The sequence below is a fragment of the Macaca nemestrina genome, chromosome 20 (genome assembly GCF_043159975.1).
Source record: "Macaca nemestrina isolate mMacNem1 chromosome 20, mMacNem.hap1, whole genome shotgun sequence".
Classification (NCBI taxonomy): domain Eukaryota; kingdom Metazoa; phylum Chordata; class Mammalia; order Primates; family Cercopithecidae; genus Macaca; species Macaca nemestrina.
Genome location: NC_092144.1, coordinates 68,486,309 through 68,511,205, shown reverse-complemented (window position 1 = coordinate 68,511,205; position 24,897 = coordinate 68,486,309). Strand labels below are relative to the sequence as shown.

Below are 24,897 nucleotides of genomic sequence, written 5' to 3'. Positions count from 1 at the left end.
AGGGAGCAGAGTTTTTTTTTTTTTTTGAGACAGAGTCTCGCTCTGTCGCCCAGGCTGGAGTGCAGTGGCGCGATCTCGGCTCACTGCAAGCTCCGCCTCCCGGGTTCACGCCATTCTCCTGCCTCAGCCTCCCGAGTAGCTGGGACTACAGGCGCCCACAACCGCGCCCGGCTAATTTTTTGTATTTTTAGTAGAGACGGGGTTTCACCGTGGTCTCGATCTCCTGACCTTGTGATCCACCCGCCTCGGCCTCCCAAAGTGCTGGGATTACAGGCGTGAGCCACCGCGCCCGGCCAGGGAGCAGAGTTTTTAAGGACAACTTGGTGGGCTGGGAGCCAGTGAACCAGGAGTGCTGACTGGTCAGGGATGAAATCACAGGGAGTCGAAGCTGTGTTCTTGTGGGGAGTCTGTTCCTGGGGGACTCAGATGAGCCAGGTTATGGATCTGGGTGGGGCCAGCTGGTCCATCAAGTGCAGGGTCTGCAAACTATCCCAAGCACTGATCTTAGGAGCAGTTTAGGGAGGGTCAGAATCTTGGAGCCTCCAGCTGCATGACTCCTAAACCATCATTTCTAATCTTGTGGCTAATGTGAGTCCTACAAAGGCCGTCTAGTCCCCAGGCAAGAAGGAGGTCTGCTTTGGGAAAGGGCTGTTATCCTCTTTGTTTTAAATTATAAACCATATAGTTATGAACTATAAGTTTCTCCCAAAGTTAGTTCAGCCTACGCCCACGAATGAACTAGGACAGCTTCGAGGTTAGAAGCAAGATGGAACTGATTTAGTCAGATCTCTTTCGCTTAGTCATAATTTTGCAAAGGCAGTTTCAATAGCTCATCATATACACAGGGCCTGGTATTCACTTCCTCACCAATACTTGTTATTGGCGGGTTTTTTTTTTGTTTTTATTTTTTATTTTTGACAGAGTCTTGCTCTGTCACCCAGGCTGGAGTACAGTGGCGCCATCTCGGCTCACTGCAAGCTCCACCTCCCGGGTTCACGCCATTCTCCTGCCTCAGCCTCCCAAGTAGCTGGGACTACAGGCACCCGCCACCACACCCGGCTCATGTTTTGTATTTTTAGTAGAGACGGGGTTTCACTGTGTTAGCCAGGATGGTCTCGATCTCCTGACCTCATGATCTGCCTGCCTCGGCCTTCCAGAGTGCTGGGATTACAGGCATGAGCCACTGCGCTCGGCCTTTTTTTTCTTTTTTTTTTTTTTTAATCATAGTCACGTTTATGCCTTTTTTTTTTTTTAATGGAAGGGTTTTTAATTGCTATTTTGAAGGCTGAGAAATCCATCATGTTATATTGATGTGTATCTTGTTTGTTGACAATGCTGTGAATACCAAACAGTGCTAGGAACAGGGTGTGTGGCCACGAGTAAGGCAGGTGAAGCCCTGCCCTCGTAGTGCTGGGGTTTCTCTGATTACTGCTAGGCATGTAATGCTAAGCATGTTTTCTTTCTGGTTCATCAGCCCAGTTTCTTCTGATATGTATTCATGCCTTATAGCCTTTCTCCATGTTTCTATCGTGTTTTAGTCCTATTCATATTTATTATTTTTTGAGATGGAGTCTTGCTCTGTCACCCAGGCTGCAGTGATGTGATCTCAGCTCACTGCAACCTCCACCTCCCGGGTTCAAGCGATTCTCCTGCCTCAGCCACCTGAGTAGCTGGGATTACAGGCGCCCACCACCAGGGCTGGCTAATTTTTATATTTTTACTAGAGACAGGGTTTCACCATGTTGGCCAGGCTGGTCTTGAACTCCTGACCTCAAGTGATCCCCTTGCCTTGGCCTCTCAAGGTGCTGGGATTACAGGTGTGAGCCACCGCGCCTGGACTTACTTGGAATTAAAAATACCTTCTGGGTTTGTTGAGTTTTTTTTTTTTTTGGTTTATGTTTTCCTCCAATATTTTGCTTATCTTTTATTTATTTTTACACTGTCTTTTCATAGAGATTTAAATTCGATTTATTAAACTTATCAGCTGTTTCTTTAGTCGTGAGGTAGAGGTGGACAGATTGCTTGAGACTAGGAGTTCCGGGTTGCAGTGACCTATGGTTTCTGAAGGGGTGGCCAGCCCCTCCATACCTGTGGGTATTCTCGTCAGGTGGGACGAGAGACTCAGAAAAGAAATAAGACAGAGACAAAGTATAGAGAAAGAACAGTGGGCCCAGGGAACCAGCGCTCAGCATACGGAGGACCCGCACTGCGCAGGCACTGGTCTGAGTTCCCTCAGACAGGAGGATGTGGCAGAACAATAGGGTAATGGTGGGGAGAGGGTCAGCAGGAAGACATGTGAACAAAGGTCTCTGTGTCATTAATAAATTTAAGGAAAGTTGCCGAGCCTTGATGTGCACGTATACAAACATCTCCGTGCATTAAAGAGCAGTATTGCCGCTAGCAGGGCTCAACTCCAGCCTTAAGGCAGTTTTCTCCTATCTCAGTAAATAGAACATACAATCGGGTTTTACACCAAGACATTCCATTGCCCAGGGAGGAGCAGGAGACAGATGCCTTCGTCTTATCTCAACTGCAAGGAGGCCTTCCTCTTCCACTAATTCTCCTCAGCACAGACAGTTTACTGGGTGGAGCTGGGGGACTGGACGGTCAGGTCTTTCCCTTCCCACGAGGCCGTATCTCAGGCTATCACATGAGGAGAAAGCTTGGACAATACCTGGCTTTCCTAGGCAGAGGACCTCCCTTCCGCAGTGTATTGTGTACTTTTAACAAGCATACTGCCTTCAAGCACTTGTTTAACAAAGCACATCCTGCACAGCCCTAAATCCATTAAACCTTGAGTCAGTACATCACATGTCTCTGCCAGCACAGGGTTGGGGCTAGGGTGACAGATGAACAGCATCTCAAGGCAGAAGAATTTCTCTTAGTACAGAACAAAATGGAGTCTCTTATGTCTGCTTCTTTCTACACAGACACAGTAACAGTCTGATCTTTCTCCCCCCCCCCCCACCCCGTTTCACCACTGCACTCCAGCCTGGGTAACAAAATGAGACCCTGTATCAACAAAACAAAACAAGGACATCTATGCCACACGACATAATCAAATCACAGGAGTGGTAACTCATCAAATCCACAGGTCCTGTTCTGCACCGCCTAACCAATACTTGTTATTGGCAGGGTTTTAGTGGTCTGTATACTTTGTGTTATTATTTAAGAAATCATTTTCAACTCTTGAGGTCATAAAATTTTTACTTTCAGCTTGGGCAACATGGCGAGACCTCATCTCTCAAACAAAACAAGACAAAAACAAAAACACACACACACAACGAAAGTTAGCTGAGTGTGGGCCAGGCACGGTGGCTCACGCCTGTAATCCCAGCACTTTGGGAGGCCGAGGTGGGTGGATTATGAGGTCAGGAGATTGAGACCATCCTGGCTAACACAGTGAAACCCTGTCTCTACTAAAAATACAAAAAATTAGCCAGGCGTGGTGGCACATGCCTGTAGTCTCAGCTACTCGGGAGGCTGAGGCAGGAGGATCACTTGAACCCAGGAGTCGGAGGTTGCAGTGAGCCGAGATCACACCACTGCACTCCAGCCTGGGTGACAGAGTAAGACTCTGTCTCAAAAAAAAAAAAAAAAAAAGCAAGTTAGCTGAGTGTGGTGGCAGGTGCCTGTGGTCCCAGCTACTCAGGAGGCTGAGGTGAGAGAACTGCTTGTGCCCAGGTCAAGGCTGCAGTGAGCCACGTGCGCACGACGGCACTTCACCCTGGGTGACAGAGCGAGACTCTGTCTCAAAACAAACAAAAAACAAAACAAAGTTTTACATTTTCCTGATATTTAAAAATAACTATCAGGCTGGGTGCGGTGGCTCAGCCTGTAATCCCAGCACTTTGAGAAGTAGAGAAGGGAGGATTGCTTGAGGCTAGGAGTTTGACACTAGACTAACATATTGAGACCCTGTCTCTACCAAAAAAAAAAAAATATTGAAAACATCATTTAAAATATCCTAGTATTTAATCTGGAATTTAATTTCGAGTGTGTGTAAAGTGGAAATCCATTTTCTTTTGTATGAGGAGTTCAGTTGTTCGCCAATATTCAGTGAACGTCCACCTTGTCTTCACTGATCAGTTGAGTCATTTCATGTATATCAAGTTCTAGAAGGTCTGTTCCTAGATTGACCTAGTTCTCCACTCCTGTGCCAGTACCACAATATTTTTTTTTTTTTTTTTTTTTTGAGATGGGAGTCTCACTCTGTCACCCAGGCTGGAGTGCAGTGGCACGATCTCAGCTCACTGCAATCTCTGCTTCCCGGGTTCAAGGATTCTCTTGTCTCAGCCTCCTGAGGAGCTGGGATTACAGGTGTGTGCTACCATACCTGGCTAATTTTCTTTTGTATTTTTACTAGAGATGGGGTTTCACCATGTTGGCCAGGCTGGTCTTGAACTCCGACCTCAGGTGATCCGCCCGCCTCGGCCTCCCAAAGTGCTGGGATTATAGACATGAGCCACCATGCCCGGCCACCACACTATTTTAATATTATGTAACTTAACAGTGTTTTCATTTACAATATGACAATTCTTCCCTACTTGTCATATTTTTCCAAATTGTCTCAGCAATTCTTGGACTTTTCCACATGCATTTTAGAATCTTTTTTTTAGATCATATAAAATGTGTTTCATTTTTTTGAGACAGGGTTTCACTCTGTTGCTCAGGCTGGCACGATCATGGCTCACTACAGCCTCTGCCTTCCAAGGCTCAGGTGATCCTCCTGCCTCAGCCTCTTGAGTAGTTGGGACAACAGGTGTGCACCACCACACCTGGCTACTTTTTGTATTTTTACTAGAGATGGAGTTTTACCATGTCGCCCAAGTTGGTCTTGAATTCCTGGGCTCAAGCAATCTCCCCGCCTTGGCCTCCCAAAGTGCTGGGATTACAGGAGTGAACCACTGCACCCAGCTGAAATGTGGTGTATTTTACTTGTGTTTCATTTACTTTATAGATTAACTTGGAGAAAATTGGCTGATTGGCTTTTTAAATTTTTAAAAAAATTTTTATTGAAAAAAAGTAGAGACAGGGTCTTGCTATGTTGCCCAGGCTGGTCTTGAACTCTTGGGCTCAAGCAGTCTGCCCACCTTGGCCTCCCAAAGTTCTGGGATTACAGGTGTGAGCCACCACATGGGGGAAGGGGCCATGAGCTACAGAACAGTTTTCCCCCTAGTGTTTACAGAAGGAATGCAACCCTGCCAATGCTTTTTTTTTTTTTTTTTGAGATGGAGTCTCGCCCTGTTGTCCAGGCTGGAGTGCAGTGATGAGATCTTGGCTCACTGTAGCCTCAACCTCGTGGACTCAAGTGATCCTCCTGCTTCAATCTCCCAAACAGCTGGGACTACCGCTGTGCACCACCACACCCAGCTAAAAAATTTTAATTGTGTTTTTTTTTTTTGTAGAGACGGGGTCTCACTCTGTTGCCCAGGCTGGTCTCAAACTCTTGGCGTCAAGTGATCCTCCGGCCTCAGCCTCTCAAAGTCCTGGGATTACAGGGGTGAACCACTGTGCTCAGACCCTGCCAACACCTTGGGATTAGCTTGGTGAGATGGTGTTTAACTTCTGGTCTCCAGAATTGCACAATAAATTTTTGCTGTTTTAAGGCAAAAATAAATCTCATGTTCCCTGTAACTCACCAATCCCATTTTGAGCAATTTATCCTACAGAAATAGCCACAGTAGTATCCAACTGTTTACTCAAGAGAATTAATCACAGGACTGTGTACCGTGGGGTGAGGAGGGAACAAGAAATTCTTTGGTCTTGGTAGAGATGATGGTGCTAGCCAGAAAATGGAAGATTCATCCAGGCATGAAAAAAAAAGTTAAGTGCTTGCTCACTTCTATAGCACATATACTAAAACTGGAACGGCCAGCATGGCCCCTGTGCGAGGGTAAACACACATTTGTGAAGCATTCCATAGGGTGGGGTCACCTCTCTCCCATTTTGAATATTTATGGTTACTTTATCCATCATCCCTCTGTCTGACCTACCCTTCCATCTCCCATTTCCATATTTTTTTTTCCAGACAGGGTCTCATCCTGTTGCCCAGGCTGGAGTGCAGTGGTGTTATCAGAGCTCACTGCAGCCTTAACCTCCTGGGGTCAAGTGATTCTCCCACCTCAGTCTCCCTAGTATCTGGGACTACAGGTATGCACCACTGTGCCTGGCTAATTATTATTATTATTATTATTATTGAGACATGGTCTCGCTCTGTCACCCAGGCTGCAGTGCAGTGGTGCCATCTTGGCTCACTGCAGCCTCTGCCTCCCAGGTTCAAGTGATTCTTGTGCCTCAGCCTCCCAAGTAACTGGGACTACAGGCACCTGTCACCACGCCTGGCTAATTTTTGTATTTTTTTTTAGTACAGTCGAGGTTTCACCATGTTGGCCGGGCTGGTATCAAACTCCAAGTGATCCACCTGCCTTGGTCTCCCAAAGTGCTGGGAATATAGGCATGAGCCACCATGCCCAGCCTATTAGTATTATTATTATTATTATTATTATTTTTTTTTGAGACGGAGTCTTGCTCTGCCGTCCAGGCTGGAGTGCAGTGGCCGGATCTCAGCTCACTGCAAGCTCCGCCTCCCGGGTTCACGCCATTCTCCTGCCTCAGCCTCCCGAGTAGCTGGGACTACAGGCGCCCGCCACCTCGCCCGGCTAGTTTTTTTTTTTGTATATTTTAGTAGAGACGGGGTTTCACCATGTTAGCCAGGATGGTCTCGATCTCCTGACCTCGTGATCCGCCCGTCTCGGCCTCCCAAAGTGCTGGGATTACACAGCCTATTATTTTTAATTTTTCTTTTTGGAGACAGGGTCTCACCATGTTGCCCACATTGGTCTTGAACTCCTGGTCTCCCGAAGTGAAACAACGTAAGTTGCCTTACAAGAAACTACTTTCAAACACTTCGATGTGTAAACTTCTAGAGTAAGCATTGCCATGAGACAGTTGAATTAGGGGCCATTTTCACGATCTTCTGTGCCATCTTGTATATTTCAGATTTTTCTAAGTGGGCATAAATTACTTCTAAATGTGAAAAAGTTTATTAAAAAACTACCCTCATGCCGGGCGCGGTGGCTCAAGCCTGTAATCCCATCACTTTGGGAGGCCGAGACGGGCGGATCACGAGGTCAGGAGATCGAGACCATCCTGGCTAACACGGTGAAACCCCGTCTCTACTAAAAAATACAAAAAACTAGCTGGGCGAGGTGGCGGGCGCCTGTAGTCCCAGCTACTCGGGAGGCTGAGGCAGGAGAATGGCGTAAACCCGGGAGGCGGAGCTTGCAGTGAGCCGAGATCGCGCCACTGCACTCCAGCCTGGGTGACAGAGCCAGACTCCGTCTCAAAAAAAAAAAAAAAAAAAAAAAAAAACTACCCTCATGGCCGGGCGCGGTGGCTCAAGCCTGTAATCCCAGCACTTTGGGAGGCCGAGACGGGCGGATCACGAGGTCAGGAGATCGAGACCATCCTGGTTAATACGGTGAAACCCCGTCTCTACTAAAAAGTACAAAAAAAACTAGCCGGGCGAGGTGGCGGGCGCCTGTAGTCCCAGCTACTTGGGAGGCTGAGGCAGGAGAATGGCGTGAACCCGGGAGGCGGAGCTTGCAGTGAGCTGAGATCTGGCCACTGCACTCCAGCCTGGGCGACAGAGCGAGACTCCGTCTCAAAAAAAAAAACAAAAAACAAACAAAAAAAAAAACCACCCTCACCCCTGCAGCATTTCCTGCATGATCTGGCCCTTTCACAGCCTTCTATACCCTGGCTCTCCCTTCTGGGGCTGGGGCCTGGCTGGAGCCCCTGGGTACGCTCTGTCCTCTTCCTCTCTGTCCCCAGCACAGCTCTCGCCTCCTGCTTGCTCACAGATCACCCACCCACAGCTCCATCTCCAAACTGGCCCTGTTTCGGAGGCCTGAGCACGGGAGCAGTGGGTTAGAAGGTCCTCAGAAAAGGGGATGGGGAAGATAGGCCTCTGAGGAGAGCCTTGCTCTTGCAGCTTCAGGCTGCAGCAGGGTTCCTGCCCCTGTCCCAGGGAGCCCCTCCTGGGGTAACCACAGTTGCAGCTCCCCTCAATATCTACCTGTAACTTGTGCATAAACCAGCAGCTGGCGAGGGCTCCTTCCGAGAGGGCACCTGTTTTCTGAAACCATCCCCTGTGAAAATGCCCCTTGTTTTCAGAGTAGGAAGGAGAGTGCTGAATCAAGGGGCCCAAGGACTCCCCATTGCAATCCCCAGAAGCCGTGAACATCTCATACAGCAAAAGGGATCCTGCAGGTGTGACTAAGCGTGCAGGTAGGGGACAAGGTATGATGAGGGTCCTTAAGAGAAGGAGACCAAAGGATCGACTGGTGCCAGAGAGCTGGCAGCCTAGGCAGCCTAAAGAAGACGTGACTACTCATGGCTGGCTTTGAAGACGGAGGAAGGGATCAAGAAAAACAAAAGGAACGTGGGCTGACTAGAAGATGGAAAAGGCAACAAAACAGATGATTCTCTCCTAGAGCCTTCAAGAGGAACCAGTCCTGTTAAAACCTTGATTTTAGCCCAGTGGGACCCATGTCAGAGTTCTGACCTTCAGACTATGAGAATAAATCTGTTGTTTCAAGCTGCCAAGTCTGTTAAAGCAGCAGCAAGAAACTAATACAGTGCACTGGCGAGTCCCCAGTGACTGCCCGGAGATCCGGTGCTTCCCGGGGAGGCGAGTCCCCAGTGACTGCCCGGAGATCCGGTGCTTCCCGGGGAGGCGAGTCCCCAGTGACTGCCCGGAGATCCGGTGCTTCCCGGGGAGGCGAGTCCCCAGTGACTGCCCGGAGATCCGGTGCTTCCCAGGGAGCTGACCCTTTGCCCTCCTGCTGCACGACCAGCTAACTATGGAGGCTGCGACCTGACCTGGAAGTAACCATGGCCTTGGCAACACCTGCTTGCAGCCCCTCTTCTCAGAGGTCCCCCTTGTCCAGCCGTGCTTGGAAAGGAAATCCCCTTTGTGTCTACTCAAGCTGGGACTGATGAGTTCCAAGGCCAGTGAGGCTGGTGAGTGATGTGGACGGCTAAGGAGCAAGGGAGGCTGGGGACCTGGGTTCTGGGGCAACAGAGGTTTGGCCATTCCGGGACCAACTGCCCTGTGGCTCCAGCTACTGGGCAGAGACAGCAAACTGCCTATTTCCCAACCAGCAGAAGCCAGAAATCAGGATTCTTATTCAGGAACTCTGTATTATGGAAGTGGAATTTATGTTAAAATTCTCACACACACATGGAGGAGAAACGGAAGCCAATTGGGCTTTCCGGGGTCTTCTGCCCTCCACACTGAAACCTCAGGCCCAGCCTCTGCGCAGAGGGGTGGGAAGGCACAGTTTGTGAACACCCACCTGAGGCAAGGAGGTCCCAGAGAGGGAGTGCTGTCATCCCAGGGCCATGTCGCGGGGAGGGAGGGAGCCTGGTGCTTGGCAGTCACCCCACAGGCACTGGTCACCCACAGAAAGGAACTCAGACCTCCCTCCAGGAGGCGGGGGCAAGGAGGGAGGGAGCAGCTCCTTTTCCTTGCACCCAGGTCTTTTGGGGGAGACCAGACCAGGGGCAGGGAACTGGCTTAGGACCCCCTGTTCACTCCGGCATCCCCTTCTGCCTCCAGAGTCTTCTACTGGTGCCCCAGAGGCTGCATCCAGGCCGTGAGAACAGCGAGGTCCCGAGTGACTGCGCCACGTGGCTGCTCACGGAGCCTCCGGCCGGTGGCCCTTGCGGTGGATGACCAGCTGCGACTTCCAGTCGAAGGCGCGGCCACAGTCACTGCAGAAGTGGCGCCGCTGGCCCGTGTGGCCCTTGCGGTGGATGACCAGCTGCGACTTCCAGCTGAAGCTGCACCCGCACTCCTCACATGGGTAGCTCCGGGGGCCTGCGAGTGAATGTCGGGGGTGGCGCGGAAAGGCCAGCTCCCCTTGCGGTGGCTTCTCTGTGCCTTCCCCGGCGGCTAGCCCTGGGGACTGCGCACCTGGCCCACTCATGTGTGTCCGGTGGTGGATGACGAACACTGACTTCCAGTCAAAGCCGCGGCCACACTGCTCGCACGTGTAGGGCTTCCTAGGGGTGGTACCCGGCTCCAGTCTCGTCTCTGTGGGTGTGGGCTGAGTGGGCACTGGTGGTGTCCCTGGGCGCGCAGTGGGGGCAGGAGTGGTGGCCTCAGGCAGGCCCTCCCAGGCTGCAGGCCCTGGGCCCTGGGGCGGCTGGGCCTCTGGGCAGCCGGGTGGACCCTCACTCTCATTTCCTGGGGGCAGGGGCAAACCAGGTGAGTTCCGGCACTCGGCACCCCCTCCCTCAGGCTTGTGGCTGTGGCACAAGCTCCCATCCCCCTAAGAGTGGGTGGCTCAGGTCCCACCCATACAGGAGGGGTGATTCAGGCTGGATGGTGTGGGGCACTCACCTGAGCGCAGGCTTCTGCAGACGCCTGTCCCCATGAGCAGCATCCCCAGCTCTGACTGGGCCTGTGCCTCTGGCTGGTGGGGCGGTAACCCTGCCCGGGTGGGGGGCACAGTTAGGCGCAGAGTTTGCATGAAGGAGGGGTGGGGTGGGTTCTGGCAGGAGACAGGGTGTTCCTTTGGAAGGTGGGAGAGCTGGGTAGGGCTGGTAACAGAGAGTCCCTGCCCAGCTAGGGTGGGTGCAGGCCCCAGGGAGGGGGGCGGGGTGGGGCTGGCTGGTCCTCACCCAGGGAGACCACCGTGCCGTACTTCTCCAGCATCGTATCCCAGTACAGTTCCTTCTGTGACCGGTCCAGCAGCCCCCACTCCTCCTGCGGATGTGGCCCATCACTGTAGGTGTCCTTCTACTCCTCCCCTACCCTATCTGGGTCACATTCTTAGTACCCGGGGGAGTCAGCAGGTTACCTATGCCTCATCTGCCCCTCCTGCTGAGAATGATCTCGAGGTGGGTGTTTGTTAAGTGCTAGGGTCCTCTTTCAGATCACCTGACCAGTGCGGCTGCTAGCTCTCATCCCCCTCCACTACCCCACCCTGCTGAGAGGGAGGGCCTGGCAGCATTACAGGGACCTGAGTGAGTTTATCAAGGAATGAACTCCCTGCTTGGGGGTCAGCTCTCCTTGCCTCCTGAGTCCCACCATCTGGGGCTTTGCTGGGTTGGGAAAATCATCCTGAGGGACAAGCTGTGGCAAGTCCAGGCGCAGGAAGGTGGCAGCTGTGAGGAGCCACAGCCAGAAATGGTGCTGGCTGGACGTGAGGACACTGTGGGAAGTGCAGCCTACCCACCCTGGCTCACTTTCTGATTGTGCCATGGGGCTGTGGAGGGAGCCTGGAAGGACTTGTCAGCCTTGAAACACATCTCAACCAGCAATGCTGCTGAAGCTCCCAGTGGAGGTGTTAGAAGCAGAGGAGCTGGGAGAGGAAAAGGCCTTGCTGCCCACACTTGGGAACCAAGTGATCCAGGTAGCAGGGGCCTCAAGCTGAGCTTCCAGGGCCAACAGGTGGCCTCTGAGGAAACCCCTGGGAGAGAAGGGACTTTGGGCATGTCCCAGGAAGAGTGTCTCCATCTGGTCTCAGGTGTGGGGGAGTCTTGCCACAGCTGGTCATCTTGTCCCCTCCCCAGCTACACGCAAACGTTCAAATCCCCAGGTTCTGGCTCAGGACCTCTGGGAGCAGCAAACCTCCCACCTGATTTCTCCGGAGGTGAGGAAGCCAAGCCCACCAGTTCCAGCCACTCTAAACTGCATTTTCATGGCTTGAGGCCCAAATCCTTTTTTTTGTTTGTTTTTGACACACAGTTTTGCTCTTGTTGCCCAGGCTGGAGCGCAGTGGTGCGATCTCGGCTCACTGCAACCTCTGCCTCCTGGGTTCAAGCGATTGTTCTGCCTCATCCTCCCTAGAAGCTGGGATTACAGGCGCCTGCCACCACTTCTGGCTAATTTTTGTATTTTTAGTAGAGATGGGGTTTCACCATGTTGGCCAGGCTGGCCTCAAACTCCTGACCTCAGGTGATCCACCCACCTCGGCCTCCCAAAGTGCTAAGATTACAGGTGTGAGCCACCATGTCCAGCCCCAAATCCTTTTCAATAATAGATTACCAGTCTGTCCCTCTGCCCCAGGGCCTGTGGAGGGGTACAGCTGTTACACACTCCACTTCTGGGTAGCAAAGAGTCACTAGCCAAGGAGCCTGGAAAACCACCAGGCAGAGGGCAGCCATGGGGACACTCCCTTCCCACACCTGGGGCCTACGCTTCCCACCTGGAGCGCTCACCTGAATCCTGGGAGGGTGGAAGGATGTGGAGGCTGCTTCTTGGTGTCCATGGTGCCCCTCAGGGGACTGCACTGCAAGTGGAGGGCTGGAGGGTGCTGAAAAGTGGGGCAGATGGAAAGGTGGTGTCAGGGGCTGCCCACATGAGCCATGGCAGACAAGGAAATCCTCTGCTGTGTGACATGGCACGTAGCCAGCCCTTGGCTCCTGCCTCCCAGGGCCCCATCCCAGACAGGGACATCCACATTCATTTCAGGAGTCCTGGCCTTGACACAACCTCTCCTGGGACTCCCACCCTAGCCAGGAGTGTCCACGCTTCCTCCAGGAACCTTCCATCCCGGGTGGACCCCAATCTCACCCATTTCCTGTCCATCGACATTGGGCTCCTCCTTCACACTGCAGCTGAGCTGGACAGACCCCTCTATTCTGGTGTCCTGGGGACCCTCTCCAGGGGACTCCACTGTCCCTGAGGGGTGGGGGCTCCCCAATGGTTCCTCTGTTTTCTGAGCTGCAGGGAGCACCTCCTGCTTCAGGATGTGGGCTGTGATCTGAGGAGAAGAAATAAGTCAAAAGGGTTCTAGCCAGGGTCTATCCCTCCAAGAAGCTGATGCCAGCCACACTCACCCAGCCCAACAGTTGCCCAGGGTCATGCTGTAGTCCTTCGACTAGGGCAGCGGCCTCCTCAGGACTGCCTGGCCGCTGACCGCGCACCCAGGCCTGGATCTCGGGAGGCAGTGTGCCCAGAAACTGCTCCAGCACCAGCATCTCCAGCATCTGCTCCTTGGAGTGTGCCTCAGGCTGCAGCCACTGGCGACACAGCTCACGCAGCCGGGCCAGGGCTTCTCGGGGACCTGCCACCTCCTGGTAGCGGAACCCTCGGAAGCGGAGGCGGGCAGTCTCAGGCTCCTCGAGGGCAGTCTCTGGGTCCATGAGGGGCAGGCATGGGGGACCCAGAGGGGATGGCATTTTTGCTCAAGGGGGTGGTCTTGGAATCGTCAAGATGGGCCTAAAGAAAAGGAAGGGTCAGAATGTCAGCCAAGAGAATCTGGCCAGGGAAAGGCAGACACCAGGCCCCGCCCAGGGAGCTGAGACCAGGACCAAGTGTACTCTGAGGCCAGAGGAGGTAAAGCCAAGAAAGCGTCATGGAAGGAGGAGGGTCACGGGAGCTAAACAATGATGGCAAATAAGGGCAGGAGGAAGTCTCGGGGACAAATGCTTGGACGCAAGGTGTCCAAGGAGCTTCCCGGAAATTGCAAACAGGTCCAATAGGTGACTGCTGGAAGATGACGGTAAAGAGGTGGAGAAGAACAGTCATCAGAGTTCCAGGGCCAGGCTGAGGAGCCACAGACAGTGCCTAGCCGAGGTGGGAGGAGAGTGGTCCAGGGAGGCAGGGGCTAGAAGGTGGAGCCAGGCTGTAAAGTATGGGGGCAAGTCTCCCTCCACAATCTCGGGGATGTTGACTGGGTGGGACCTCCCTTAGGACTGGCTCTGGGGAGGGGTCACGTGGGTCGTATGGGGCAAGGCAAGGGCCGATGTGGACACCGTGCTCGCTGACCACAGCGAACCGTGGATGACTCACACTGCCGGGACCCGTGCATGTAAAAACGAAAGGCAAACGCCAAGAAAAACGGGGCCAACGCTCCACGTTGTGTGAGTCGAGGGATGCCCACAGCATCCCGGCCCTGAGGGTCTGGAGTGAAACACGCCCACCTGGACTGGCCTGAGAGACCAGGCCTGATACCCGGCCTATCCGAGGGATGCTCGAACTTCGGGGTCTGTTTCCCAAAGGGGAAGGCAAGAGGGAGGTGTTCCAAGAGGACGTGCCCGGGCCGGCCCCCCGGAGCGGTGTTGAGGGGGAGGAAAGGCCCGTGTGAAGGCTGAGCCAACGCGCGGGGCCTGTCGGGAGGTGGGCGGGCCCCCAGGGCGCCGAGAGCAGGAGCTGTGCAGGCCCGAGGGCGGCCCCAAACCCTCCCACGGGGTGGAACGGCTGCGCCGCCTCTGGAAGCCTGCGCTCACCTCTACCCCGGAGCCGTTGCTGGGAGGCCGCTTCCCGGAAGCGGCGCCGCGCAACGCGGGGAGCCTTAGCCGGGAGTTGCCCCGGCGACGCCGCGCCGACCAATCTCTCGCCTGCACCGAAGGCACCACCCACGCCCTTTGAACTACGTTTCCCATGAGCGTCCGCAAGACAGGCGCGGCCGTGGCCCGCGGACTACCATTTGCAGCGGCCTCTGACGCCTGAGAGCGCTCTGTTCCTCTAGGAGGTGCCGCAGAGACCGCGTTATGTGGACTCCCTCCGCCCTGGGAGCAGCTCTCCCCATGCTGTAAACCCGCGCGTCTGTACAGTGGACCGGTTCCTATTGGCAGGTGAGGGGAGAGGCAGGAGGTTTTACCCAATCAGAGGGGGCGCTTGCTTGGCCCTCGCCGCTCCCACGCCATTTCCCGCGGGCAGCCCCCAGAAAACAGGGCATATCCGCCCGCCTCCAGCTGTTCCCATGGCAACCTTCAGGCGCGTTGCCTCGACTCCCGAAGAGGCTGGAAGTGGCGGCCCAGTGGTTTCCTGGGTCGAGTAGTTCGCTGGCGCTTGCTTCCAAGTGGTCCCGGGAGAGGCGGTGGTGTGGAAGACCACCCTGAGCCTGGGCTTTCTCCCGGCGGGAGGGTGCGAGGGCCGCCTTTGACCTGTTAAGCGCCCTGAGGAGGTACCGACGGTTGTGACCGCAGTCTCTGACGTCTTCAGATGTCAGTCCTACAAAGTTGGGGGCGGAAGTTTCCCTCCAGGCTGATGGGACGTGCTCAACTGTTTATTTCCCTTTAATTTGGGGAGCAGAACTAGACAGGGTGACACTAGTGTCTCCCAATAAGCAGTGTTAGTTTTCTGTATCTGTGGGGTCAGTTTTGCTTCCACACTTAAAGTGGCCGAGCCATGAATTATTCAGTCCTAAATTACACCGCCTGTTTTGGTTGCTTTGGATACCTGGGAATCCCTGCTGCCTGCTCCGGATGAAAAGCAATGGCCTTAATCGCTGATTGAAAGCACTGAGCATGTGCGTGGGTAAGACCTGTGAACTCGGAGCTTTCCAGAGGCGGCCTCAGGTTGTTTTTGGGGATGAGGTGCTTAGGTCTTTTTTCTGGGACTATGCGTAGTCTCAGAAAACAAAAACACTTTCACCCTCCACCAGGTGGGGAGAGCAGTGGGGCGTTAAGGGCTTCTTCAGTAGCTGTTCCCCAGGCAGCTTTGTTATAGGTCTCCCGTCTCTGGGCTGCTGGTTCTCAGCCTTCTGCAGTTCTGGAGTCAGCCTGGTGGGAACTCTCTCCACTTCCCCATGTCGCCACGCAGTATTTGGCCTTCCCTAACGTAGTGACAGCTCTCATCCATGTCTAGCTTAGGCATGCCATTGCTCCTGACTCCTCTTTCACCATCCTCATACTTGTGGGTTTGTGTGTTTTAAATACTGCCCTCTGGTTTCAGTGGATTTCTGAGCCCACTGAGATGCAGGTGTTCAGTCTGACCTTTTGACCTAGAAGCCCGGAGATACTTTTACAGTCACTACCTACTCAAAAGTAAGAGCAGAGAGGGAGGTTGGAGGGGCCAAGACCTGCGTGGAGGCGGGAGCCTAGGCTGGGGGCCACTGACCAGTCATGGGTTTGGGGAGGGGGCGATTGGAAGAGGGTGGACAAACTGAGGGACAACAGGGGCACAAGCAGATACGGAAAGGAGCCTGATGGAGGGAGGAGGCTGGTGGGAAGACAAGGTAGGGCACTGAGCCCAGCCTGAGGGGTCAGGCGCGCTCAGGGCAGAAACTTTGTTCAAGAAGCATCTATCGGCCGGGCGCGGTGGCTCAAGCCTGTAATCCCAGCAATTTGGGAGGCCAAGACGGGCAGATCACGAGGTCAGGAGATCGAGACCATCCTGGCTGACACAGTGAAACCCCGTCTCTACTAAAAAATACAAAAAAACTAGCCGGGCGAGGTGGCAGGCGCCTGTAGTCCCAGCTACACAGGAGGCTGAGGCAGGAGAATGGCGTGAACCCGGGAGGCGGAGCTTGCAGTGAGCCAAGATCACGCCAATGCACTCCAGCCTGGGCGGCAGAGCGAGACTCTGTCTCAAAAAAAAAAAAAAAAAAAAAAAAAAAAAAAAAAAAAGCATCTATCAAAGGCACAGAAATGATTTCATGTAACTCTCTGGGTATATACTTGACAGATGCTTTTGCTCCTGACTCCCATGGGCTCCCCCAGAAAAGTGCTCTTTCAGGCAGGGAAGGGTTATTGTCTGCATTTCACAGCTCTGCAGACTTAGTGGGGGACAGTGGTTCAGGGACCTACTGGGATTCTGGTGGCCCAAGTCTTGCAGCCTCTGGGGGAGCTGGGTCCTGTGTGTCTCCTCACAGGTGGAAGAATCTGGCCCCAATATCAAGTAAGTGGGGCCTGAGTCTGCTCTTTGTGTATAGGGCAGGATAGCTGCAAGATTTTGGAAGATGGGATGGAGTGCCCACTGGTCTGGAGGCAGCCTTGCAGGGTCACCACATGGCCACGCCCTCTATCTCAGCAGCAGAAGGGACACAGCCCCTGCCTTGGTTTCTCCACCTACCATCCTCCCACTGCCAGGATCCACCAGGACTCGTCTCCTAGCCCAGCTGCTGCTCCAGGCAGCCCCACTCTATCCCATTTCATCGAGCTCCTGGCTCCCACAACCCCACCTCTGGCCCTGAAAAGGATACAGGTATCCCACTCCCTCCCTGGGCCGCAGACAGGCTGCATCTCTACTCTGTGGCCTCTTGAGGGTACCCAGGTTGAAGCCAAGTCCAGGAACTTCTGTGATGACGACAAACGCTGATGGCATGTCAGGGTATGTTCAATACCATCTGCATTGTATGAGGGTGAAATGGGTGTCAGGTTGCTACCGTTCACACACGTTTAAAAAGAAACCTTTATCAGAGAAGCTCTTTGAACTGTTATTGAAAACAACCATGCTCTGGAGGTCCCAACTGCTGTACAGGAAACTGCAACACCTATTCCGAGTTGCAGAAGCTAGTCGGTTTTTTTTTTTTTTTTTCCCATTAAGGAGAACATGAATTTGCTTGGAGGTGAGGCTCCAGGTAGGGACACAGCCTGGTCTGCTGAAGGCCACAGGAAGCAAATGGCCCCCAGTCCCGGCCATGCAGGGCCATTACACTGGGGTGGGGAGGTCCTCAGGAGGGTGTCACACATGGCCTTAGGTAACAGCAAGTCCTTCCTATTCAGCTCTCTGTCCAGCCTCCAAATGAGGAGGGATAACGGGGGTAAGGTGAGACAGGGGCTGGGGGGGAAGTGGCCACCACACCCAGCAAAAATGAGCAGCTCCATCTTGTCTGAAGTTAACATCATCCCCTCAGGTGTAAAGGCTCCTCATCACATCGACTTTGGTAAGCGAGTCAGTGACAGGCCTTGGCCAAGCTGAGACTTGGGCGAACACCTGAACAAGTGCCACTGGAAAGCCATCATCCTAGCTCTGTCCTTCCAAAGCTGAGAGTCACATGTTTCCCCATGGGCATCCCTCTCCTGAGTCGGCTGTGTGTGTGAAGCCAGGCCAGGCCCTCATACCTGACCAACTAGAGTGCAGCCCAGGAGATGAGGCATCTGGATGCTGGATCAGTCCACCCGGACTTGGGTGCCGACTCCACTGTGTGCCATGGGAAACTCACCTTCCCCTTTGTGTCAGTTTCCTCATCTTCCAAGTCAGGATACCAGCCACAGCAGCCATCTCACAGGGCTTCAGGAGAAATTTCCCAGCACTCAGGACAGGAGCTGGCAGTGAGCACGTGTTGGCTCTCATTAGGACCCCACCTGTCAGCATCTGCAAACATGTTCAGTGGACCCAAACCTTTTCTTTTCCCAGAGGAGGTGGCTGACACTGAGAGCCCACACCCTGATCCCCAGTCCCTTGTGGTCTCTTGTCTGCTAGGCTGGCCTCTAGGAAGCCTTGGATGAACAGAGGCAGTGGTGGGTTGAGAATACCCTCAGTGGGCATCTATCCAGCAGCCAGTTTGTGTGCAGCTGTCGTAAGTTTCTCTAGGCCACCCCCAACCCATGCCCGCATCCCCCTCACCTTAGCACCCACTGTCAACACATGAAGCAGCACCACAGTGCAGTGCTGTGACTGTCCACCTCCTACTGGCTCTGAATAGTCTCGGCCCCACTAGAGTTCAGCCACCACATCCTCCCCATGAGGCTTCTGTAGTGCTACCTCTTTGGGGATGGAGGTGTGATCTGTGGGTGAACTAGCAACTCCTGTCCCCAAGTGCAAATGAAATCACAGCCAAAGCCCTGACTAGCAAGCACGGGGCTTTTTCTCTGCTGTGGATCTGCAGAGGACATATGCCCTTTAGCTGTGGACAGGATTCACACAAGGCCAGGGCTGCAACCTGTGACCTCAGACCTCCCCTGGCTCCGAGACTGCGGCTGGGCCCGAGGCGGAAGTGGGCTCGGTTTCCTTCCCTGGCGCACCTTCTGATGATGTCGCGGAAACAGACCTGGCCTGGGGGTGCAAGCTGGCCCTGGATCGCCGGACGGGCTTCTCGCCGGTATGGATCCTCTGGTGGTGGAAGAGGGCCGGGCGCTCACGGAAGGCGCGGCCACACTGCGTGCACACGAAGGGCTTCTCGCCCGTGTGAATGCGCCGGTGGCTCAGCAGCACAGCGCCCTTGGCGAAGGCCTTGCCACAGTCCCCACAGCGGAAGGGCCGCTCGCCCGTGTGCAGGAGCTGGTGCTGGGTGAGGTTGGAGCTGTGGCTAAAGGCGCGGCCGCACTGTGGGCAGGCGAAGGGCTTCTCGCCTGTGTGCACGCGCTGGTGCTTAAAGAGCGAGGAGCCCTGGCTGAAGGCGGCACCACAGAGCGCGCACACGAAGGGCTTCTCGCCCGTGTGCGTACGCTCGTGCTGGATCAGGTGCGAGTTGCGGCAGAAGCGGCGGCCACACTGTGCGCAGGCATAGGGACGCCCGCCCGCGTGGATCTTGCGGTGCTGGCTGAGGTTGGAGCCGTGGCTGAAGGCCTTGCCGCACTCGGAGCAGCTGAAGGACTTCTCGGCCGTGTGGATGCGCTGGTGCCGCACCAGTGAGGAGCTGTGCCGGAAGGCCTTGCCGCACACGGGGCAGGCGTAGGGCGTCTCGCCGCTGTGGATGCGCTGGTGCTGCGTCAGGTGCGACGTCTGGCTGAAGGCCTTGCCGCACTGGGCGCACTCGTAGGGCCGCTCCCCGGTGTGGGTGCGTAGGTGCTTGAGGAGGTCGGAGCTCTTCACGAACACTTTACTGCACGCCCTGCATTCGAAGGACTTCTCCCCAGCGGGGAGAGCCTCGCCCAGCTCATCCCAGGTGGAAGGTTCCTGGCCACCAAGGAGTCTCTGAGGCTCCTGCCAAGTCGGACCCATTCCATGATGCCCTCGACCGCTGGTGGCCTCCAGATCCGGGGCATTCCCGAAGGCTCTCCCAGGGACCTCCTGTGCACATGGCTTCTGCCGCTCAGGGGTCCTGGGCCGCCTCCCAGGCACCGGGTGCTCTGTGAGGGTCTTTTCCCTAAGCTGGCCGCCCTCGTGAGGCCTAAGCGGGGAGGTCAGTCGCAGGCTGACGCTGGCTTGCCCACTGCCCGAGCCTAGCAGGAGTCTCTCCCAGTAGATCACCGACACCCCTGTGGGTTTTCTCTCCCGAGATGGGGAGGCACCCCGTTGTCCCTGCAGGCTTTTTACACTGTGGTAGGCACCGGCAACTGGGAAGATGCTAGTAGTCATCCCAGGTGGGGTATCTGAGAAAGCTCGTGGCCATTCTCCAGAAACATCTCCATCCTCTGCCACACTCCAGGAACCTAAAGGCAGAGAAACGGTGGTTGCCGGGGGCATCCTGGTTAGGAGAGGACCAGGGCAGGTTGAGTGGACAGGCAAGAAGGAACCGGGGCGGGGGGCGCTGACACAAAAGCTTAGGGGAAAAGTAGAGGCGAGGCCGGCCCTCCAGGAGAGGGCTGGGATTTAAAGGAACCATCTGCCCTGACAGGTGTGGCACTGACTACACTGGGGACTCCCATGAGCAAGACGGCAGCCCCCAGACACCCGGGATGTGAAGCTGAGAAAACTGAGCGGCTGCTGTATGCCACGTACATCTCCACACTGGCTATTCCGCCCACCTCCTGTCCATTGCTCATCTATGGTCCCCCCGGCTCAGGCACCCACTCCCCAACCTGCTCGTGCAATGACTTCCATCCAGTGCTCTATACTCCTGAATCCTGCTTACTGCCTCCCTCTCCCACCACACCAGGAGCCCCAGAAAAGCAGGACTAGGATCATCCTGATTGAGGCTGTGCCTACATTGCCTGGAATGGGCCTGGCCACCGTGAGCACTCAGGAAACGTTTGCTGAACACAAAGATGAATGATGGGTGAAAGATATGACCTATTAATTATGGCAGTGACGCCGGGCGCAGTGGCTCACGCCTGTAATCCCAGCACTTTGGGAGGCCGGGGCGGGCAGATCACGAGGTCAGGAGATCCAGACCATCCTGGCTAACACAGTGAAACCCTGTCTCTACTAAAAATACAAAAAATTAGCCAGGTGCTGTGGCGGGTGCCTGTAGGCCCAGCTACTTGGGAGGCTGAGGCAGGAAAATGGCATGAACCCGGGAGGCGGAGCTTGCAGTGAGCCAAGATTGCGTCACTGCGCTCCAGCCTGGGCGACAGAGCAAGACTCAGTCTCAGAAAAAAAAAGAAAAAAAAAAAAAAAAAAAATTATGGCAGTGACTAGCCATGGAGGGTTTGAGGCCAGCCCAGCTGATGGCAGGACTCTTAGATGGTCTCACCACAGCCTGAGTACCCTTCTGTGTCAACCCAGCTCCTGTGCCCTTGGAGCGCCACCCTCAAGGGCAGCTAAGGCTGCAGCCTCCAGGAGGGGCTGATGACAGAAGGGAAGGGAATCAGGTGGGAGGCAGGTGAGGAGGGTGCTTCTGGGGAGTCTGGGAAGCAGGGACAGAGGCGTGGCCACAGGTTGCTCCCGAGTTCACCCCACCCTGAGCTCCCACTCACCAGGGTTGCGCCTCCTGTAGGTGTTCCTGGACAGGATCGTGTCCGTTCCGCTGGGAACCCAGGGCTCCTCGCCACGCTCAAGTTGGATGACCACACGAGGTCGAGAGGTGGAGAGTCCTGTGAGGAGGAGGTACAGGTTAGAGTCCAGCCCCAGCTCAAGACAACCGACCTCCAAACAGAGGGCAGGAGTCAGGGCTTCATGGAAACAGAAAATGTCATCTGTGCAACAGGAGAATCTAAAGATGGCACAGGACAAGAGGCTCACAGGAATAGCTCACTCACCCCAAGGCAGCAACTGTGCCCAGAGCACCAAAGGAAGGGGACTGAGCCCAGGCTTGGAGAAGCCACAGCCGGACAGGGCCAAAGGAAGTGGTTGAGCCAACCAGACTGCATGTCTACAGGACCAGACCCCTATTCCACATGACCCCTGGCTGCAAGGTATGGGCCTGCTCGTCAGCCACCAGGGAGGTGAGGGGCAGTCCCGGCTAGTCAGCTTCTCATCAATTTGCCCGTTTCTTTTTTTTTTTTTTTTTTTTGAGACGGAGTCTCGCTCTGTCACCCAGGCTGGAGTGCAGTGGCCGGATCTCAGCTCACTGCAAGCTCCGCCTCCCGGGTTCACGCCATTCTCCTGCCTCAGCCTCCCGAGTAGCTGGGACTACAGGCGCCTGCCACCTCGCCCGGCTAAGTTTTTGTATTTTTAGTAGAGACGGGGTTTCACTGTGTTACCCAGGATGGTCTCGATCTCCTGACCTCGTGATCCGCCCGTCTCGGCCTCCCAAAGTGCTGGGATTACAGGCTTGAGCCACCGCGCCCGGCCTTCAATTTGCCCATTTCATAGAGTATCCAGGGCCTTACCCAGCGAGGCCACAAGTGCAAAGTTGTCCAGCATCACACGGCGGTACAGGGCCCTCTGGGCTGTGTCCAGGAGCCCCCACTCCTCCTGGGAGAAGTACACAGCCACATCCTCGAAGGCCATCTGGTCCTAAAAGAGCAGGGAGGAGGAGACAGGCATGGTGTAAGGCTGGGTTATCCAATCTTTTGGCTTCCCTGGGCCACACTGGAAGAATTGTCTTGGGCAACACATAAAATACACTAATGACAGCTGATGAGCTAGAAAAAAAAATTTGCAAAAACATCTCATGTTTTAAGAAAGTTTATGAACTTGTTCTGGGCTGCATTCAAAGCCATCCTGGGCCATGGGTTGGACAAGCTTGGTTTAAGGTATGGCTGTGAGCCAGGACCAAGCTCCCCATCCCAACAGCCACCTCCCATGATGTCCCTCAGACACTCACCCTCCTTCCCTGGGTTCTGCCCCCACCATCTTCAGATGGCACTTCCCTCACATGTCTGGGAACCCTCCCCTCTGCCCTCCCTGACCAGACCCCAGATGCCTTCTTGGCCTCCCCACTGGCCACACCATACACAAGCAAACTAGAGCAAGCCCTGGCTGAGCCCTCAGCTGCCACACCAAGGGCAGCCCCAGGTATCCACTCATGATTCAGCATGACCAGATGCGCCTTTCCTGTTCTTGGAACAAGAAACTCTGTAAGTCCCAGCTGGGGCTTCCCAGGCATACCCGTCACTGGGACCCTCCCCTGCTGAGCCTGCTTGCCAGACATTTCCAGGCTGCTCATCCAACCTGAGGGACTGGATGATTTTCACCAGTCTCCACAGGGGAGCAGCCCCAAGAACCTGTGAACACAGGAACTCAATCCCTTCCTCTTTCCACGGTGTCCCCTCTCTTCCCCTCTGTTGCCACCCTTCCCTCCTCAGCTGGGTGCTAGGCTCTTCCCAATAGCCCCAGTCATCCCAGCTGGTCTTCTTCACACTCAAGCCATAACTGCCCACACCTGGCTGAGTCCCTACCCATTCCTTAGTCCAGTTCATAGGCCCTGTTCTCAGCCCAGGACACCAACAACGTCAGGTCCGGTGACATGACCAACCTGGGACATCCCAGACTCCTGAGCTTTCCCCCTAAAGGAAACCTGCTTTCCCTTCAATTCTCCTGTCTACAGCAGCTCCCTTCTTCCAGGCGCTCAGGCTGAACCACATGGAGCAGTTCGTTCTTCAAACAGCCCACACCTGATGCATCCGCAGATCCACCAGAATTCACCTGGCCGCTCACCTCCACTGCTGCCCAGACTGTGGCAGTTGGTTCTTCCCTTCATGCCGACACCCCTGGCATGTCTGTTCTCCACGCAACAAACGGTGGAACCGTTTTAAAACCCCAACTCAGAGGATGTCCTGATTCTGTTCAAAACCCGACGACCCCGAGAAAAAACCCACCTCCTCGCCTGCTACTGCAGCCACACACGTCCCCTCTCCCCCAGCTCCACATCGAGAGCGCTCAGTCCCAGAAGCACCTGGGCTCCGGCTCCCCTCCCAGGTTTTGCACACGCAGGACTCTCCCCTCGGAGCTTCCTTCAGGACCTCAGCCCCCTGACTGCCGGAAGTCGGGAGCCCACCGGTGCCCTGGACACAGGGATTTACACTGACCCCCGCAACCCCCTAGGGCGGGGAGAGGAAAGACAACGAGGCGAGGTCTAGGAAGCGGCCTCCCTCCGTGGGGGCGCGGTCTGTGGGAGCAGGGACTCCCCTGCCTCCCCGGCGCGGGTCTGTCAGCGCCGCCGCCGCCAGCGGAACCCGCAGCTGGGAGGGAAGAAAGGAGTGAACCACCCGGCACCGCCATCCCCGCCCGCAGCGTCCCAGGGCCGCCCCGCGCCTCAGCCTCCCCGCCAGTCAGGGACGTGGAACGCCCAGCGCGCAGCCTCCTGGCCTGCCGCACCGTGGGAGAGCGCATGGCTCCCGCCGCGGCCCGACAGTCCCCGGGACGCCCACAACGCACTCTGAGAAACAGAGGCTTGGGGGCGCGGCCGGTGGCCGGCGCCCTTGGTCACGACGCGTGCGCAGGGCGGGCCCGACGCGGGCCCTCAGCCAGTACCTTCCTCGCCGCCAGCCTCGGGCCCCGGGAACCTCCTGGAAACTGGCCCCGACCCGCGGGCCCCAGCACAGACCACCGGTATGGCCTGACGCGGGCGGCCAATGACAGTCCCACCGCCGGAACTCCAGCCCTTCGGTTCTCATTGGCCCAATGCGCGCCGCGGACGCTTGCGCACAGCCTTCCGGGTCATGTGGTTCCCGCCTGTTTCCCGGCGTGGAGGCGGGGCCACTGCCGGTCTCCTTGGCAACGCCCAAGCCCCCGCCGCGCGGGGCGTTGGGAAATGGAGTCGCGCGGCGGCCTCGGGTTTTCAAGGGTTTGGTGGCGCTGGTGCACTCGCCCGGTGTGTAGTCCTGCCTTCTGCATTCCTGGTGTCCTCCCAAGCAGCCCGAGACTAAACCCTGCAGGTGCAAAAGCAGAAACTGCCGAGGTTCCAGAAAGCACCACCAGCAGGCAGCACGGAGGAGAAAACGCACCGGGTAGGGCAGGTGTAAGTGGAGGCGCCGAAGCCTGGAGCTCAGGGTTCCCTTCCCAGCTCCGCCTCACTGACTGTGCGTCCTGGGCGCGGGTTCGACCTCTCTGTGTCAGTGTCCCGTAAAGGTTTAAGGTCAGTTTTTCAACCTTTACACCAAGAATTCTCAGCCCGTAACCCTACATTTGCCTCAAGACTGTGATTGTTCTTGGACTCTTGC

At 55.4% G+C, this 24,897-nt stretch overlaps 3 protein-coding genes across 10 annotated transcripts in view; 1 reads left to right on the top strand and 2 right to left on the bottom strand.

Annotated features, from left to right (window-relative positions):
• The window catches only part of LOC105488041 (solute carrier family 27 member 5), a 39,482-nt gene extending 22,187 nt beyond the window's left edge, over positions 1-17,295 (top strand). For 2 of the 6 annotated variants that reach the window (XR_011618017.1, XR_011618016.1), the window contains exons 9-11: positions 8,179-9,027; positions 9,626-14,595; positions 16,677-17,295. The gene's annotated coding sequence lies outside the window, so the exon portion shown is untranslated. Of the gene's footprint in view, positions 1-5,408; positions 5,550-8,178; positions 9,028-9,625; positions 14,596-15,697 lie in introns of those variants that run through there. The other 4 variants (XR_011618015.1, XR_011618013.1, XR_011618014.1 and 1 more) reach the window with 4 other exon arrangements.
• On the bottom strand, positions 307-13,197 carry LOC105488044 (zinc finger protein 446). 3 transcript variants are annotated; one of them, XM_071088144.1, is made up of 6 exons: positions 12,856-13,197; positions 12,590-12,779; positions 12,235-12,329; positions 10,693-10,777; positions 10,412-10,501; positions 307-479 (listed from the first exon to the last, which is right to left on the bottom strand). In XM_071088144.1, the coding sequence occupies exons 1-6, from the start codon at positions 13,195-13,197 to the stop codon at positions 373-375; spliced, it is 909 nt and encodes a 302-aa protein (XP_070944245.1). In that variant the 3' UTR covers positions 307-372. The 3 variants fall into 3 exon arrangements, with proteins under 3 accessions (XP_070944245.1, XP_011750005.2, XP_070944244.1); XM_011751703.3 differs by lacking the exon at positions 307-479 and adding an exon at positions 9,203-10,255; XM_071088143.1 differs by lacking the exon at positions 307-479 and adding an exon at positions 9,203-10,138.
• Positions 17,138-24,373, bottom strand: LOC105488190 (zinc finger protein 324A). The gene is given in 5 exon segments (XM_071088141.1): positions 17,138-18,777; positions 18,779-20,061; positions 21,268-21,384; positions 22,123-22,249; positions 24,209-24,373. Coding segments are annotated over 4 exon segments (1,692 nt in total). The 5' UTR covers positions 22,244-22,249; positions 24,209-24,373; the 3' UTR covers positions 17,138-18,606.
• Positions 24,374-24,897: the final 524 nt, after the last annotated feature.